Source organism: Scardinius erythrophthalmus (assembly GCF_964197995.2).
Source record: "Scardinius erythrophthalmus genome assembly, chromosome: 19".
Classification (NCBI taxonomy): Eukaryota; Metazoa; Chordata; class Actinopteri; order Cypriniformes; family Leuciscidae; genus Scardinius; species Scardinius erythrophthalmus.
This window is the reverse complement of record NC_138239.1, coordinates 36807429-36825933: the sequence shown is the minus strand read 5'-3', so window position 1 is coordinate 36825933 and position 18505 is coordinate 36807429. Positions and strand designations below refer to the sequence as shown.

Below are 18505 nucleotides of genomic sequence, written 5' to 3'. Positions count from 1 at the left end.
ATTAGTGTTAGTATTAACGGGTCAAGTGTTGACAAAACTGCCTTTAGCAGTTTCTGGAACATGCTCGGGTTAGCCAGGTCGTTCATTTATTTTCAATATATTCATATAGAAAACAGTTATTTTAAATTGCGATTATGCATCACAAGTTCCATTTGTTAAGTGTTAGTTAATTACATTAATTACTTGAACTAACAATGAAAAATACTTATAAAACACTTATTAAGCTTAGTTAATGTTCGTTTTAATATATTATTAAATCAAAAGTTGTATCTGTAAATATTATTTAATGGACCTGAGCTGACGTGAACTAACAAAGAAGATGAAATATTTTTTAACAAATATTAATAAACACTGTGACAATCTAATGCTCATTGTTAGTTAATGCATTAACTAATGTTCACTAATGGGACTTTATTATTAAAGTGTCTATCAATAGAACCTGTGACCAAAATAGAAATTATCGACCAAAATTTAACATAAGTTTATCAGTTCTACCATGGCTAGACATGTTTGAAATGTATGTAAAGTATTCATCATAAATGTGGATCACACAGATGCTGCCATAAACATGAACGAGATAAAGTACAGCATGTGATCTACAACCATCGCTGAGCCGAGATCAATCATTTCAGTGAGCGTTTCTTTCTCTGGCGTCAGATTTAAGAGTTTCTGGAGTGGTGACAACCGATTGCACAAGCACAACAAAACTTTGCCTTGAGCAATGATTATTTTCATGAGCTCTGCAGAGGTGTTTTCCTCAGCCAAACTGTGACAGTTCAATGACTCATGCAAGCGTCTAAAACAATTCCTCCATGCAAGCCATCTAATGTTAACGAACCCTGCCCGCGGGGAAATCTTTAAAGCTGTGGTGAGCATGCAGGGTATTGATTACTTTTCAGGCACGTCACATGTCAAATTTCATGGTCGGAAAAATGTGACAAAACCACAAGCAGTCGGCAATGCCCCATTAGTGATTTGTGATCCCTGAGCAATCTAGATTTAGCGAGAGAGACAGAGAGGCCCTTCAAATCACATTTATTTTTTATTTAATTCATTTTCCATTTAATTTTTCTAGATTGTGTGTTTTATGATACAAATGTCTTATCAGAAACAGTGGTAATCACACATGCATAAAACTTGAACAATTTAAATATTCTTTTAAAAATGTATTCAAAATAAATTAGACCAGTTCCTTCAATTTTTTTGGCAAAGTGCTGCACAAAAGAGATTTAGGGCCCTATCTTGCACCCAGCGCAATTTACTTTGTACACCGACGCATGTATCTTTCCTATTTTGCACCCGCCGCAAAAGCGGACTTTTCCCTCCACATACGCACGTCTGTAAATTAGGGAATGAACTTGCGCTCCCAGGGGCGGTTCAGCGAAAAGAGGAGGCGTGTTCTGGGGCAAACGTTCCCTGGTGCTATTTTGCAGTTTCAGAAAACAATTCCGCCACTGACCAGGAAAAACCTCGTCTAAAGTCAGTGGCGCATGTTATTCAGAGGCTATTTTAAGGGCGCATGCTTGGCCATAATGTAGCGTGTGCACAATGCGCATACACTTCGCTTCTCTCATCTACACACAGAAGCAGCAGTATTCATTTTTGCAAATCATACATTATTACAAGGAACAATATTAAAGCAGGGGTGCAAACACATGTATGGTCAAAAAAGAGAGAGGTAATCGAAGCCCTCGTCCCGCGGCAAATATCCAGATACTACATTGCCACCATCCCCAACCCACCCCTATAGGCACATAGAGTCAAATGAAATTTAGAAAAACTATCTTGCACGTCTTCTTCTTGCTTTACTGCTACTTCCTGAAAACAATTTCACCTGATGATTTGAATAGCTCTTTTTGTAAAGAATTAATAATTCTAGGATGATTGGGGTAATTGTGTAGGGTAGGCCTAGTGCATCTGCATAGAAACTAATAAACATAATACAAATATAAATACAATAAAACACAAATACATGAGAAATAAAGCAGTGCTTTATGTTTTTCAGGTTAATTAACTGTATTAAGTATTAATACAGTTTATCTTTTGACAAAACGTGATTTTTCTCTTTCTCTTTTGTTGTTTAATTAACTTTGGTGACACAAACAGCTGCAGGTATATTGGGTGCTGTCCCTTTAAGACGAATGCACGTATCTAATACCGGTAATGACACGCATCCGTTTTATTTTGACTGCGTTTACGGGGAAACTCGTTGAGACGGACACTGGCTTATTTTTTCGTGCACATGTCTGTTCAAACACAAATAGATAAGAAAGAAAAGGGAATTCGGTGTTCACGAACTTCACGTGCTGTCTGCGACTGCGTGGCTCTGTGCGCCGACAGACCATCTACACTTGGATGTTAAACATAATATATATAGCCTGATACAGCAAAGACAACGTCGGCAGTATTGACGGCAAAATAGGCTACAGAATATTTCGTTCTGTAGGCCTATTGACAGGGGCAATATTTGAAAATCGATTAGGCCTATTTTTTAAATTACAATTATATATGCATTTGTCAAAACCGAGAGACTTTCAAGCATCAAAATGTAATTTATTAATATGTATTTGCGCCTTCTATTTTGTCTGAAAACTTCCAACACTCTTGCGTGTCGCGTGAAAAATAGGCATCGGTTGCGGTTCTATTTGTAGCACGCGGTTTCGGCGCGGCTCGAGAAGTGTGTGTGTCACGCAGGCATTGTGCTCTAACACAAGCTCTAAACAGTTAACATGAGAGCCGACATAAAAACTAGAGCCCGACCGATATGGATTTTTGGGCGCCGATGCCGATACCGATAAAAAAAAGCCAGATACCGATATATCGGCCGATATTATTTGTGTGTATATTATAATACAGTAGCAATATTATTTATGTGTATTATAGTACAGTAAGTTTGGACACACTTTCCAATTGGTGTGTACAAACTTTTGATGGGTACTGTATAAAGAATACACAGTATAAACAGAATAAATATATAAACGTTTTGCAATGATAACTCAAATGTGGTGATTAAACACTTGTGTGACAAAGATATGTAATGGAGGCAGGGTGAATGATAGAATGAGAATTTGAGCTGTAACCAAACTAGTTTGCATTGCATTTTATATTATATAATATTCTAAATACTCTTCTATTTTTAATCTTAATTTCTCTAATATCTACCAGTGGAGGATAAAAAAAAAAAACTCAGATCTTTTTAGTAAAGTAAAATTAATAATATCATATTGAAAACATTTATAATTACATATGTACAGTAGTTTTATACTATTTTAAATAAGTAGTAAGCAAAACGTACTAAACGTGAAACTAGGCTATAGGGCTGGACCCGAATATTCGTTCGGTGGGTTGGTATTCGATTTGAAAATTTGACATTTGAATATTTGTTGTTGTTGTTTTTTTCACATCTGGGACCCCCCGCGAAACGGTTCTCATTCGCGCTTGAATAAGGCCGGCGACACACTGACTGCATGGCATGGCCGTTTTATTTCGGCTCCCATGTTTACAGGTTGGAGTTTGCACACTGCCTGCGTGAGACACGCGTCTCTCAGGCGCGGCTTGAACCACGCGGAAAACGCGTGCATGCCAGAAATAGAACCGACGCGCAAGTCTTCTCTGGCAGGAGCGCAGAACAGCGGAGTTTGTATGGACGAAGTGCATGTCTGAGCTTGTGTTTTGGATTAAGCTGTGTTGCTTTGACATTGTGGAAAATAGAATAATAGAAACTATCCCCTGGTTTCACAGACAGGGCTTAAGACTAGTCCTAGACTAAAATGTAAGTCTGAGCTGTTTCCACTGAAATAAACTTGCACTGACTGATCTTAAAAATATATCAGTGCCTTTTTAGTTTTAAGATGCACATCGGTAATGTTTTTTTCTAAGCATGTTTATAAAAATTACTTAAATGTCCTAATTGATCTATGGTCTAATCCTGGCTTAGTCTAAGCCTTGTCTGTGAAACCGGGCCAAAATGTATTAGCCTTTTTACCCGTTATTATCAATCTAAATTAATCTCGTTTTAACTTAATTTAATTCATAATAAAACTTAATTTCGTTTTTCTTTATTTAAATTTCGTTTTTCTTTATTTAAATTTCGTTTAATTTCTTTATTTAAATTTCGTTTTTCTTTATTTAAATTTCGTTTTTCTTTATTTAAATTGCGTTTAATTTCTTTATTTAAATTTCGTTTTTCTTTATTTAAATTTTGTTTAATTTCTTTATTTAAATTTTGTTTAATTTCTTTATTTTAATTTCGTTTTTCTTTATTTAAATTTCGTTTAATTTCTTTATTTAAATTTCGTTTTTCTTTATTTAAATTTCGTTTAATTTCTTTATTTGAATTTCGTTTTTCTTTATTTAAATTTCGTTTTTCTTTATTTAAATTTTGTTTAATTTCTTTATTTAAATTTTGTTTTTCTTTATTTGAATTTCGTTTAATTTCTTTATTTGAATTTCGTTTTTCTTTATTTAAATTTCGTTCTTCTTTATTTAAATTGTTTAATTTCTTTATTTAAATTTTGTTTTTCTTTATTTAAATTTCGTTTAATTTCTTTATTTAAATTTCGTTTTTCTTTATTTAAATCTACCCTTTACTGTGTCAGTAATTTTGTTAGTCAGAAAAATATTAGACTACCTTAAAAGTATTGCTTAATTTAACAGACCTGTGTGTGTGCGTTTAATATCACTAACAGTGTCCGTTCTCGGACGCATTCTCTGCCCGCGTGAGGTGCGCTGCTTCCCGCTCGCACTGTTCTGTAGTTTACTAAAAGTGTATTAATTCTAAACATGTCGCGTCTCCATCTGGCTACTTTTAATGCAAAATGGCCCTATATAAAGTGTTATAATTACATAAATTATTGGAATATTGCTTGATGTTGTAACGTAGCAGAATGAGCTTTAACACTGTGTCTACACCGGAAGCGGCTGGGGTTTTTTTTGCCACTTTTGCCAGTTCTTTGTAACAGCTTTTAGGTGCTTTATTGGCAGCGCCATCCTTACATAAATCACTGCACGCTGCATTTTTTTAAATATTAATTTATCGGCCGTTATAAATGCCGATACCGATAGTTAGGAAAATGCCTAATATCGGCCGATAATATCGGCCCGCCGATATATCGGTCGGGCTCTAATAAAAACGGACACTCCACGCCATGCAGAGAGAAATGTGATGCAGTGGCAGATCCAGAGTGAGACAGAAACACTAGTGGTTCACGCTTGCGCACATAATGCTGGTTTGGCGCGCAGTGTTCTGATTCGCTTATTTCCTATTTACTTGTTGGTGGACGCAATCCAGAATTACTGTTGGTTAAATTATAATCAGACCCCCCCCCCCCCCTTAAAAAAAACTCTTCGGATCTGCACGATTCACACAAGTCACCCAAACTGACGTGAAAAAAGCGGGAGGCGCCGAAAAGCGCGCTGTTTGCACCCCTGATTAAAGGGATAGTTCACCCAAAAATGAAAATTCTGTCATCATTTACTCTCCCTCAAGTTGTTCCAAACCTGTATGACTTTCTTTCTTCTGCTGAACACAAAAGAAGATATTTTGAAGAAAGTCTGTAACCAAACGACTGATGGACCCCATTGACTTCCATAGTAGGAAAAAAAAAATACTATGGATGTCAATGGGGACCAGCAACTGTTTAATTACCAACCTTCTTTAAAATATCTTCTTTTGTGTTTAGAAGAAGAAAGAAAGTCATACAGGTTTGGAACAACTTGAGGGAGAGTAAATGATGACAGAATTTTCATTTTTGGGTGAACTATCCCTTTAACACACGAGGGAAATCATTGTTGTGTCCATGAAGATGTGAAAAATAGGCATAAATCTAGCTTACACATTTACCCAAATTATCACACGCCTGTTTAACCGAAGCTAATTAGGGTGTGTTTCTCCATCCCCAACATCACTTCTCTGTGTTTTGCGGCCCTGACGAGAACGTCGGTCTCCTCGGCTGTGAACCGCTCCTGGCAAATCCGCCGTTATAATAGCAATCCGCCATGGAACAAGCGCGCCTGCTCTGAAAGGGAATGTGAGATGATGCTCTGATTGGTTTATTTCACGTTACACCCAAACCACACCTATGAATAATGAAGCGACTTCAGACCAACACATTTTAGATTTGCGTCGGGCGAGAGTCATTTATCCCGCCGGTATAATAGCAACAGCGCCCACAAAGTTACTTGCGTTCCGCGTTTGATACTTGCGTTTCAGATCGTTAAAATAGGGCCCTATCTGTTAAAATTCAAACATGGAAGAAAATTGTAAGATAATGGGCCTCATTCATGAGACTTTCATACATATATGAGTAAATTCAAAGTAATTTGCACGTAAAATGGACCTTCCCGAAAACTCAACACTCAAACACTTTGTAAACATCAGTTTTGATAGTTAAACGTGTGTATGTTAATGAATTCCAATCATTTGTATATAAACGCTGTGGAAACTTCTGGACTCTCTTCTCAGGTTTGGCTCCATTATATTGCATACATGCATAAGAGACTAATATCATATGCCAAACAATAAATATTCAATTAAGGCGAGACACGGCAGGCAAGAACATTGTTTTGTTTTTTTACTGGTCAATTTTGAGATTTTGGGATATTTGTCTTCAATAACATGTCTTCTTTCAGACTGTGGTGAAAAAAAGTCCGAAATACACATTTAGGTCTTTATTTTTCTACACTTTGTCTGTTTGCGTCTGTAGATTTCGCGTAAATTCAACAAAAGTTGTCGTTGTAAATCATCCCGCCTATCCGCGATCTCTGTCTGCTCTCTGTCATCACAGGCACCGCTGGAAAGCTCTCTCTTCACTGTACAATGCTGTCCGATCCAAATATGGTCATTTCCTTTTTATCGGCAACCAATCGCGAAAGTAAAAGGGCTGAATGCGCAATCTCATTGGCTGATGATAAATCTTTAAAGCCCGTTTTCTCAAAATGACCTTTCTCTCATACTCCAAGTCCAAAATCTACACTTCGGTAGCACCGATATACACCAAACTTTCCAGTCTTGTACCTAGTTATATTATGCAGACATTTACAGAGGGATCTGTAAATATATTATTCCTAGCCTGATTTATATAACATTTTATTCCAAAAAACATGGCGAAAATCATTTTTTTAAGGCTATTGACAGTATTTTCTGATTTACAGGATAACAAAAGTAGATATCCATAAATCCCTCTGTATTTTTTTCCCCATCTAATATGTGAAGACAATGAAAAAATTATATATCTGGCTTTATCCAATACTCAGATTTCGTTTTTTTAAATATATACAAATTAGCGCATATTTAATTAGATATTGCCTAATTTGCATATTTAAACATTAAATTACAGAAAACTTGTAATACATTTTTTTCTCATCTTAATGTAGGTAATCAACTGGGAAAGTTTCATGGTGATATCTGCTAGTTAAAAATTTTACCCTATTCACCTGTAGTGTCTCGCCTTAACATGCGTCCACCAAATGCCTGGTGCTCTTATGAAAACGGCCAGCTGGTGGCGCTTGAGGGCGCTTTGGAGGCGTTGTGTTTTAACAGCTTTGGTTGCTATGACCTGGACAGTTACCAGCAATATTAGTTTATCCAGTGTTGTTTAGTCATTGTACAAGTAGGATGATTGGTCGGTGTGGTATTTGTCCCGCCCCTCCTCCACTGTGATTGGACGGCTGGGTAAAAAGTGACAAGTGACGAGCGCTGCGTTTTACCCAAAGTTGAACGGTTTTCAACTCTTAGCTACAAAAAACACAAAGACGGCACACAAGCTCGTTAAATATTATTATGCTGGTGTAAATTTCTTCGTACCAACTAACATTTTGAAAATACAAACATTTTCAATGATCCGAAAAATTACTTCAGAGCGGCTTTACGAACAAATTACACAAAAATGTGTTCAGCTTGTGTTTCATGAATGAGGCCCATTGTGTGATATTCATTAATGTTTAATAAGTATACTCTACTGTAAAACAGTAATATAGTCCTGTCACATTTTCTTCAAGTTAAACTGAACTTTTATTTTGGCGGGTTGTAGTGAAGAGCTGTGAGTTTGTGTGTGTATCTGCCGATAGTTTTCTCAGATGAAATGGTGAAATGCTGCTGAAGATTAGGTTCATGATTAGGTTTGTGTGTTTATGTGCAGATGAGTGTCACACATGATTGAGTTTGTGTAGTAGAGCAAACTAAGACAAGCACAACATGCAGACTTCAATAGCTGTGTTTTTGTGTTTTAATATTAAAAGACACTAGTCCATATCACCATTTGATTAACTCTGAATCCCTTCTTTTGATTATTTATCCAAAATTTGCCAAATTCTGTAACATTCCGTGTTAAACTGGATTCTGTGATTTCAAATGTGTTTTCCGCATCGTAAAAATCATAGAGTCCTATAAAACCTAATGTCAGGGAGGAAAGCACAACCCTCCATCATCTTAACCGGTCATTACTTTACACCAAACAAATGTGACCCACATGCCCACGGCCACTGATGGTAACCTGCAGTTATGGGTGTTCTGTGGTTTGAAAATGTGACCATACAAGAACATTTACAACATGAGACTGAGGTGAAGTGGTAGAGGACTGTGAACTCTGAGCCTGGGAAAAGAAACTCACCCACAAGAGAAAACATATCGGAGATCATGCTGGCCTTTATCTTCAAATCAAGAGGAGCATCACTAGAAATATAAAAAGGGGGAAAAAGTATTAGTGCGCTGTTATGTAAACCTTGTGGGCCAGAGAACTGTTCTGATTTATAAGCCTTTAAAACAACACAGCACACTCCAACACAAAATCAGATATTGGGCAGAATGTCTAAGCTGCTCATTTCCATCCAGTGAAATTGAATGGTGATTTATACAGTGTCAAGCTGCAAACACCATCATAACAATTGTCTATATCAGGGATCGGCAACCTATGGCACGCGGAGGGATAATTACTGGCACGTGACAATAGGAGTGTATGTATTTCATTTAAATAAAGTCTCTCGAACTTGCATACGGACTTACATTTTGAGTTAGCCATTTCTCATAGTCCCACAGCCTGCTTTATTAGGTTAGGTACAATAAATACTTGTAACATCCAAAGATGACGAAGGTAACTCTAAATCACAGTTACGTTTATAAAAAAAAAGTAAACAGAATATAGCTGCAAGCAGAAAATAAAGGGGTTCAAGCACTTTTTTTTTATTTAACAAGTCTGTAGATCATAGATTGAAAAAAAAGAGGTCTCAAATATTTAAGGAATGATTCGATTGACAGTGGTTGTCCTAGAGGAGTTCTACCATGTGGTATGAATGATGTGGGCGTGTGTGAAAAATTTTGTGATATACAATACTTTACGCACGTGAAAAACGTGAAGGCACCCCCTGGTGGCCGATTTCTTTCTAATTCACAGGCTTCTAGGGCCGTGAGTCAAACAGGCCCAGCGTGTTTCCTTCCGATCTGCCTCTGTTAACCTTGTCTGACAGCCGCTAGAACTTCACTGGCCGACGGCAGCTGTGTTTGAGATAAGCGAATGTTCTCGTAGACAATCACGGCACCTTAGACAAAGACACAGCATGCCAGTTTTCAAGTCAATCGGACCGACTGTTGCGAAGCTATAGCCGTTTTCGTGTTTTTTTTTTTTTTTCATTTTATAGCACTAAGTGGCCAGTTGCCGAGTCCTTCTTCACGCGACCAAGACCGAGCCCATACACAGGTGTACCAAGTTTGCTGAAATTATCTCATTCCGTTCAAGAGTTATAGCCGTTTTAGTGTTCACGCCCACTTTGAAAGTTTTGGCATCCCGTCACAGAAGTGAATCAAAATGATAATTATTGGCAACCAGACTAAAGAGAATCTTTATGCAATGGTTTGGTTCAGATCAAGCGAAAAACGAAGGCTAGTTTGCAAAAGTAGATAGCAAAAACCCTAAGATTTTGCAGATCAAATCCGAGACAGGCGCTTGACTTGAACCCCTAAAATCCAAGATAGCAAATGCAACGTAACAGCTTGTGATACACGAACAATACTGGACAATGACAATCTGAATGTCATTGCTGAACATCTTGACAATGTTCATTAGTAGTTTTAGAAAATTGAATGTTAGTGGTGAGAGAGAGCTGCCTGGGAAAACTCTTCGCTCTATGGCTTTCACCAGTCTTTACGCAACCACTTGCATGGAAACGCACGTTGGTTTTCTAACCCTTCATTTCAACTCCCAAGAAGCAGGCGATGACTGTTGGGTATGTTCATGCAGTTGATGATGATGGAATACTGTCAAATGATGGCGGTTGTGGTTGCCTCACTTGGTTGCAATATCTTAAAGGGTTAGTTCACCCAAAAATGAAAATTCTGTCAGTAATTACCCTCATGTTGTTCCAACCCCGTAAGACTTTCATTCATCTTCCGAACACAAATTAAGATATATTTGATTAAATCTGAGAGCTGTCTCACTCCTCCATAGGCTGCTAGGTAATCGATATCTGCCATCCCAGAAAAGTTAGTAAAGACATCGTTAAAACAGTCCAAGTGTCTACAGTGGCTCAACCTTAAGTTTATCAAGCGACGAGAATACTTTTTGTGCGAAAAACAAAACAAAAATAACGACTTTTCAAAACAGAAATAACGAGCCACTGTAGTCACTTGGACTATTTTAACGATGTCTTTACTAACTTTTCTGGGATGGCAGATATCGATTACAGAGAAGCCTATGGAGGAGTGAGACAGCTCGCAGATTTCATCAAAAATATCTTAATTTGTGTTCTAAAGGTGAACGAAAGTCTTACGGGGTTGGAACGACATGAGGGAGAGTAATTACTGACAGAAATTTCATTTTTGTGTGAACTAACCCTTTAATGCAGAGCATCAGAGCTTCTGATCCAGTTGTGGACATGTCTAGACCTGAAAACATCCAATTGAGTAGATCTTTGAAGGCCGACGAAATCACCTGTAACGGGAAATCCTTCCTCTCATCTGGTGTCACGCTTTGAAATAAGCTTTTCTTGGAGGCTTCGATTTGATCCCACCACTTATGACAGATACTCTGGCATAGATCAGTGAGTTCATAAGGAATGCTTGAGATGTTCTTTACACCATATTGAGTTTTACATGGATAAAAATGAGACTTACAGTCTTTTAAAATGGCATGCACTTTATAAAAGTCCTGGTACTCACAACTTTCACAACTGTCTTATGGGGTTTTTGTCTAATGAAAGTGTTTTGGAAAGTCTTTCATCAGCTCAATCATTTGCATTTTGTTAAACTACTGTACAGTCCATTGAACCCAGTGTACTTAAAGGTAACACTTTAGCTTCGGGTCTAATTCTCACTATTAACTGGTTGCATATTACTAGGATATTGGCTGTTTATTAGTTCTTATGAAGCACATATTAATGCCTTATTCTGCATGATCATATTCTACATCCCTTAATCCTACAATACCTAAACTTAACAACTACCTTACTAACTATTAAAGGGGGGGTGAAATGCTATTTCATGCATACTGAGTTTTTTACACTGGTAAAGAGTTGGATTCCCATGCTAAACATGGACAAAAAAAAGTTTCAAAAACTAAGTTGTACGTTTGAAGGATTATTTTTGTTCCAAAAATACTCCTTCCGGTTTGTCACAAGTTTCGGAAAGTTTTTTTCGAGTATGGCTCTGTCTTACGTAAGATAGAGCGGAATTTCCTTATATGGGTCCTAAGGGCACTTCTCCGGTAAGATCGCGGGCGCGCGCGCACTCGTAAAGCAGAGCAAGAGAGTGAAAGCAGTTCGCCATCAAAGCGCCCTGCCCGGCTTTTGGGAAGTCAATGTAGCCAAAGAAGTGTGTTTTTGGTTGCCAGGGCAAGACAACCCTGCACAGATTCCCAAAGAACCCAGCGTTAAGGAACCCGTGGATGGAGTTTGTTTTCCTGAGCATAAACAGAGTTGTGTAGACTGTTTGTTCCCTGCATTTCGACGATGATTGTTTTATAAACAAAGCCCAGATCGACGGATTTGCAGATCGTCTAATGCTTAAGGATCGAGCAGTCACAATGATAAAGGTTCGCGGTCGTGCGTTGGAACCGGACGGTGAGTAAAACTGTTGAACAAATGTCTCTGTGTGTTGTCACTAGCTCGGCGCGTTAGCACAGCTTTAGCTTCGCCCACACGGCCCGCCTCCAGCCGCTCGTTTTTTTCCGGAAAGACTCGGTACAGCCTATCTTTCTTTCAAAAATATAATAAAACAAAAGACTTTTTGGAGATATGAAGGATGCAATATTACTCTATAGGTACTCAAGATTAACAGGAGATTGAGTGAAAATGAGCATTTCACCCCCCCTTTAATAAGCAGTAATTAAGAGTTTATTGAGGAAAAAGTCATAGTTAATAGTTAGTGAGAATTGGACCCTAAACTAGACTGTGATCTACATCACTGTCAACATTTCCCTAGTCAAAATATGGTGCCACAGGGGCCAAAAATTCACATTTGATTGCATTTCTATATTTGTCTAAAATCCATTGTTTGAAAGGCAGCAGTGATCTCAAATTGCACTTGCCTGTATAACACAGGCAGAACAAACCCCCCAAAGCCTAGGAAGAAGCAGTTATTGTACACATCAGCATACACATAAGAAAATGGAAAAATCAAAGGATTAGTGTGTGTGCGTTGCTCACCATGCCAATGAGGGAGAGAGGTTCACTTCCAAGAGCCATGGTTTGAGGTTGGAATCAATGAGAACGTCGAAACCATACAGTTCTGCGAATTGAGACACACACACGGGTGAATGGGAGGACACACACCACACAGAGGCGGCCAGTGCTACTGAGAGCCGTCTGTGAATGTAAATGAACAGATTAAAGCAGTAATGGAAGAAGAAACACAGGCCACATACACATTGAAAACCTCTTTAACATACAGAACTAAATCCTCTAAATGATCATTCTGTGTGTCTCTCCTGAAACTGTCATGGCTGATAGTGTTGATGTCCAGAAAGTTTGCATTCACTGCACTTTCAATATAGCCTGGAAATCCAGACCTAAATCTGAAAGATTAATGGTCTGGCGTCGACTAATGAAGATCGTCCAGCTCGAGGGGCGGCACCAAGCGTGCATCTGAAAATCTCACTGCACGCAATTGGATAACACTACGACCAATCACAGCAAGCCCCATACGCTTAGCTACCAGCGGAGCTAACTGGTAGATTAGACTCTTGCCGTATCCGGTCGGCAAAACAGCAAAAACGCCCTTCTTGCAAAGGAAGGATTCGAGCGGCGTCTTCTGTTCCTCTTTTAGGTAAAAAGCCAAGTCTAACTCGTTCATTGTAGCGGCCAAAGCCGTTTCAGACAACTGGTGTTCATCCACAGCCATCTTGCAATGTTTACTAATGACTTCGATGTCACAGCACTGTCGTCATCTCGCCTCTGGCCCGCCTATATCAGATAACCCGATGTGATTGGTGCAGCTCAGATACAAGGGCATATTTAATGAGCATCATTACTCGACGCCAGAGTAACTCGCTGAGCAAATTCAACTTGTGCTCTGGCGAGAGTTCTGGATTACCAGGGTACTTTCAATACTAATCGAATTAGGATATTTTGATAAATTATGACATAAACATTATCTAGCATGTCAGAAAAGCTGTGTGACGTCACTGAATTAGCAGCTAGTTTAGTTTTAAAATCTATGCAGATTTATTGTAAATGTGGTTGTCACTATCTGAATTTTTTTTGTGGTGTTTAAAGTGAAAATGTTTAATGTGTTTTTGACCCAAGCAACCTTGTATTTGAATAAATATGGTTGTTATGACACCAGCAAAATTTCGCAATTCTCGATTCAATCATACACAATAAAAACTACTAGCCTAACTAACTAATATAAAGTTTTTTTTGTTAAGACAAATAAACAGTCAGTAATAAAATAAGAACAAATAAACTAAATACAAGCACCAGCACAAATAAATACAATAGAACAAAGAGATACAAAAGAAATAAACAGTGCTTTATTCTCAAGTAGGTCATAACTGTCACGGATGTGTGTGCAAGAAGGAGGACGAAGACAGATGAATAAAGTTCCAAGCGTAGTTTAATAACAAGTTCTCCAAAAGACAGACAGGCATTAACTCAATACATCTATACATCACGGTGACTGGACAATGAGTGAGAGAAAAGGCACAACTTAAGTAGCGAACACAAACAAGGTAATTGACTAAACACAGCTGAACTGAACTAACTAATCATCTTAACCATGGAAACAGATGAGTGGCGGGAAACAGAGACAAAAGCACATGTAAATGACAAAAACAAACTAAAAGACCAAAACACAGAAACTAACTGGACATAACCGTAACAGTAACAGTAGTATTCAAGTACAGAAATTGAATAATATAAAGTAATCAAATGTAGTCAATGTTAGTTGATGTGTTAGTTTTGTTTTTGATTTTGGCTTCCGACGAAAACATGATGCCGCCTTCTATTCCTTTCCTTTAAAGCGGTGGGCTGTCGAATCATGTCGAATCATGTAACGTCACGTGTAAAAGCGTATTGAGCTGCGAAAGAGACGCTGTTCAACAGGCGGCTTTCTGTCCACATGATCCGAGATGGAGAGAAACACAGGCAAGTACAGGTCACTTTGGGCTTCGGGCGTGTGCTTAAACAGACAAATATTAAATGTTGCCTATGTAGGCAATTCACTAGGTTTTGGAACAGAGCCTATATGTGTCTCTAAATGCTCTCAGGTATAAAGCAGGTCTTTATCAAACAGAAGGCGGGTTTCTGTGTCCTTTCTTCATTCACTGACACAAGAGAGAGAGTGTTTGAGTGTGTGTGTGTGCTCGTGTGTAAACAGAGCTGTTTTAAAGAGCTCATAGAGCGGGGCGACATATCGGCTATAAATAAGCCTGTGTCGGCCTGCTTACTTTATACTCAATTTCATGGCATCAAAGGGATCAACAGCTGATCCCACTATTCCCACTTCACCTGTGTCTGTCTATATCATTAGACTAATGATGGTTCAGTTCTCATGTGCCTCATTTAAAAAAAAAAAATAATAATAATAATAATAATAATAATTAAAAAATTTGCCTATTGTCTTTTAAGAGTACAATTTAGTGTTTTCCTCCTGTTCCAAATTTAGAAACTTGATTTTAAATATGAAAATCCATCACAAAACTATTAATTACATGGCTAAATCTATGACAATCTAAACAAGAGACTGAAATAATAAAGATTACATAAATAAACGCTTTTAATATTTATTGTGTGAAAACTATTTCTATCAGTGTGTCTGTGTGATTTTGTGTGGGTTTTTTTTTCAGTTGTGTTTTTCAGTATTTTGCCCCAATAACTGATGACTGTTTGACTGTTTTTGGGTGAACTATCCCTTTAAAAGCTCACAAGTCTTTAAAGTTTTAAAAGTAAAGTTGTGCTCTACTGAAAACTGTTTTGAGTTGTTTCAGAGCCAAAAACCAGCTTGAGTTTGATGTACCTCTTACTCTAACAAACTTTTCTCCACTGATTCATAAGCAGTTGCTCGATTAATAAAAAAATAAAAAGTGCATTTATAAACTATCTGCCAGTTTCAGTTCACCTCTGACCCTATGTAATTTTTCAAGAAAGATCCCAAACCAGATTATGTCACACATGAGTATTTCGTAAAGCTGTTCAGCATGGTATACAGTAATCCATGTATTTGTAAACTGGTAGGATGTGCATGTAAAAGCATCTGGACTTGGTTACCCAATCCCTGAAGACCTCTCGTCACTCATCAGAGGGCCTTCGTCAGCTGACGGGATTCAAAACTTGGATAAACCCATAACTACAACCAGATGCTCTTGAATAAGATTTTACCTGCTGCTCCACAAAACACTGTGACAACGACCTGGATCACAGGCAGAGCCTCTGTTTGACAGGCACTGGAGGCTGAAGTGAACTGAGAAAAACACATTTACTGCTGGTTCCTGACAACAAAATGCTTGCTTTATTCCCCATCTTCTAACGAGCAAAATATGCAACACAGACTAAAGGTGTGGTTACATTAGCAACCTTTTGAGGGTTTGAGGGTTAAAAAACAATTTTTTTTAAATAGTATTATTGGATAAAGTGTTGCCGAAAAAGATGTAGGCAGCTCATTAGGTTTTACAACAAAAGCCAAAACACTGATTCGTAAACTACTTTTCTGGTTAAATAATGAACTACAACAAACAGGTAGTCGTGAAAGAATGGAAGTAAAATAATGACAAATGAAAATGAAAATGAAAAAGCTTGTTGAATTACACTAGTTGAAAAAATACGCATCGCATTAATAATCCTGCTTGCATTTTAATGCATTGTATTTTTAGGGCTTGCATTTTTATGGGCTGGAATTCAACATGGTTGTATATTTAAGCTGTAAATATTTCACTTCAAAACATTTCACACACATTTTCATAATTAAAAATTCAATAATCCATATTCACCTTTTAGATTTCACTTCCAAAATATTAATTCCTTTTTAAAAATACAATCTATAATATTCGACAGGGAATTATCGGTCCATTTTATTTTGCTTTACAAATTCGCTTCCACAAATTCAGTGGTTCAAATTCGACAGAAAATTCAACATTTGAAATCCGGGAACGGCAGGAATATCAGTAGATTGCGATTGATAATCTCTATAGCTGTTAGTCGGCCTCACCAGCAGGGGGCGCAAGCGGCTGTTGACGAAGAGAACTATAGAGCAACGGGTGAGAGAGTCACTCATAAAAACGTATTTACAGAAATGCAGCAAGCGGTAAGTGTGTGTGATGATTATCAGGGCCAGTATATCTATGAAAAGCTGATAAAGACACAAAAGCTGTGTTTACATTGAAGTCTTCACAGTTAGTTTTGCACATGTATAAGCAGCTTTCTCTATCGTGAACAAGATTATAAAGTTATTCCCCGATGCTGATGTACAGATCAAATGTTAAATCTGAGGTAGTAGACATATATTTCTCTCGGTTGTTTAGTTTTCTTAACTTTATTTTGCAGAGCTGTGCTTCAGTACTGGGGGTTCCCTCAATACATCACTCTCCAGGATTCCCCTGCGCTCAGGACACTTAAAGTAACTCAATAGACAAAATACAGTGATATAAAAGACCAAACCCGCACCTTATTGGGGATGTAGCCTATACTAGATACAGGAACAGGCAAGCGGACTCAGAATATGAACGTAACGCGCATAAAGTTGGCTTGACACTCGATATTCGCACATTTATAGTTAGACAGTTACTGTTGCTATGTCCGACAAGCCATGCCGTAATCATTTTAGTTTTATTATAAGGGCATTTATTTCTGCGCATCTTGAATTTGATATTTATGTTCAGTTCGGTAGCAAATTTGCCTGCAGTGTCAGGGTTCTGTCACTTCTGTCTAGTCTATCTCTTGGTTTTGTGACAGAGCCCTGACACTCCTGTTTTGTCTTGTACTGTGTAGCACACAGCTTGTGTTTTACACTGGCTGTGTGCTTTCATGTTGTCATGTTTTGTTTGAACATGTGGCTTATGAGTGTTCTCATTGGCCATTCATGTTCATGTTCATGTCTCGTTTTGTGTTAGCACATGACTTGTGATTTGTTTTACTGTAGCTTGTGTTTTAGTCATGTTTGGTGTGAGCACATGGCTTGTCATGTATGTTTCCTTGTGCCATGTGCTCTCCTGTCGAAGTGTCTAACCCCGCCGCTCTTGTTACCTGATTACTGGTTAATTTGCCCCACCTGCCTTCCCTCATTACCCTCTTTTGTTTGCTTCCCAGTTTATTCTCCTTGTGTTTGCAGTCCTGTGCTGCGTATGGTACCCTCATGTTTCCCGTTCCTGCCAAGTCCAGTTCTTGTAAAGTCTTGCTGTCTGTCTTGTATCCCCCACGGGGTAGTTTTTGTTTGTTTTTGTTTTATTTTATGCTTAATAAAAACCCATCACTCTGCATTTGAGTCCTCGCTACTTTCATCAACCCAAACCCTGACACGCAGCCCATGTTAATTGTTCAACCCTGCCTAAGACACTGACTAATGAAGCCAGTAACTGTCTACGCAGGCTCAGCGGATCACTAGGCTCTTGAACAGAGCAACAGACGAGTACATCTTTCTTTTATCAGCTCTAAACGCGAGCTGAAAGACCCACACTAATTACTCAAGATGAACAAAAGCACCATTTCGCATTGCGAACACGCGTACAAACACAAACAGCACGCTCCACACACATTCACACTCCGCTTCAAACAGCGAGCAGCCAACAGCCCATGTGCAACGCATTTTCCCTCAATTAGGAGCAGACACCGGTCCTGCCCGCACCTCAGCCCTCACAGGCCGTCTCGCTCTCTACGTCTCACTTCTCGTGGCTCTTTAATGTGTGCTGGGAGGGCCCATTAACATCACCACAAAATATTCACAGTGAGGAGAATAAATAAGCACCAACTAGGGAAGATCAAAGCAGAGCGTTATTATGAGACGTTGGGCTCTGGAATCGAAACAACAAGCCCAAACCAAACTAACCACACAACAACAATAACAAGAGCGTAACGTATCATCTCACTG

At 38.3% G+C, this 18505-nt stretch overlaps 1 protein-coding gene across 2 annotated transcripts in view; it reads right to left on the bottom strand.

Moving 5' to 3' along the window:
• The window catches only part of ttll5 (tubulin tyrosine ligase-like family, member 5), a 144169-nt gene that overhangs the window by 97322 nt on the left and 28342 nt on the right, over positions 1 to 18505 (bottom strand). For both annotated transcript variants that reach the window (XM_081394556.1, XM_081394557.1), the window contains exons 13-14: positions 12634 to 12715; positions 8610 to 8671 (exon numbers count right to left, since the gene is read on the bottom strand). In XM_081394556.1, the coding sequence (XP_081250682.1) occupies positions 8610 to 8671; positions 12634 to 12715 (144 nt within the window). The remainder of the gene's footprint in view (positions 1 to 8609; positions 8672 to 12633; positions 12716 to 18505) is intronic.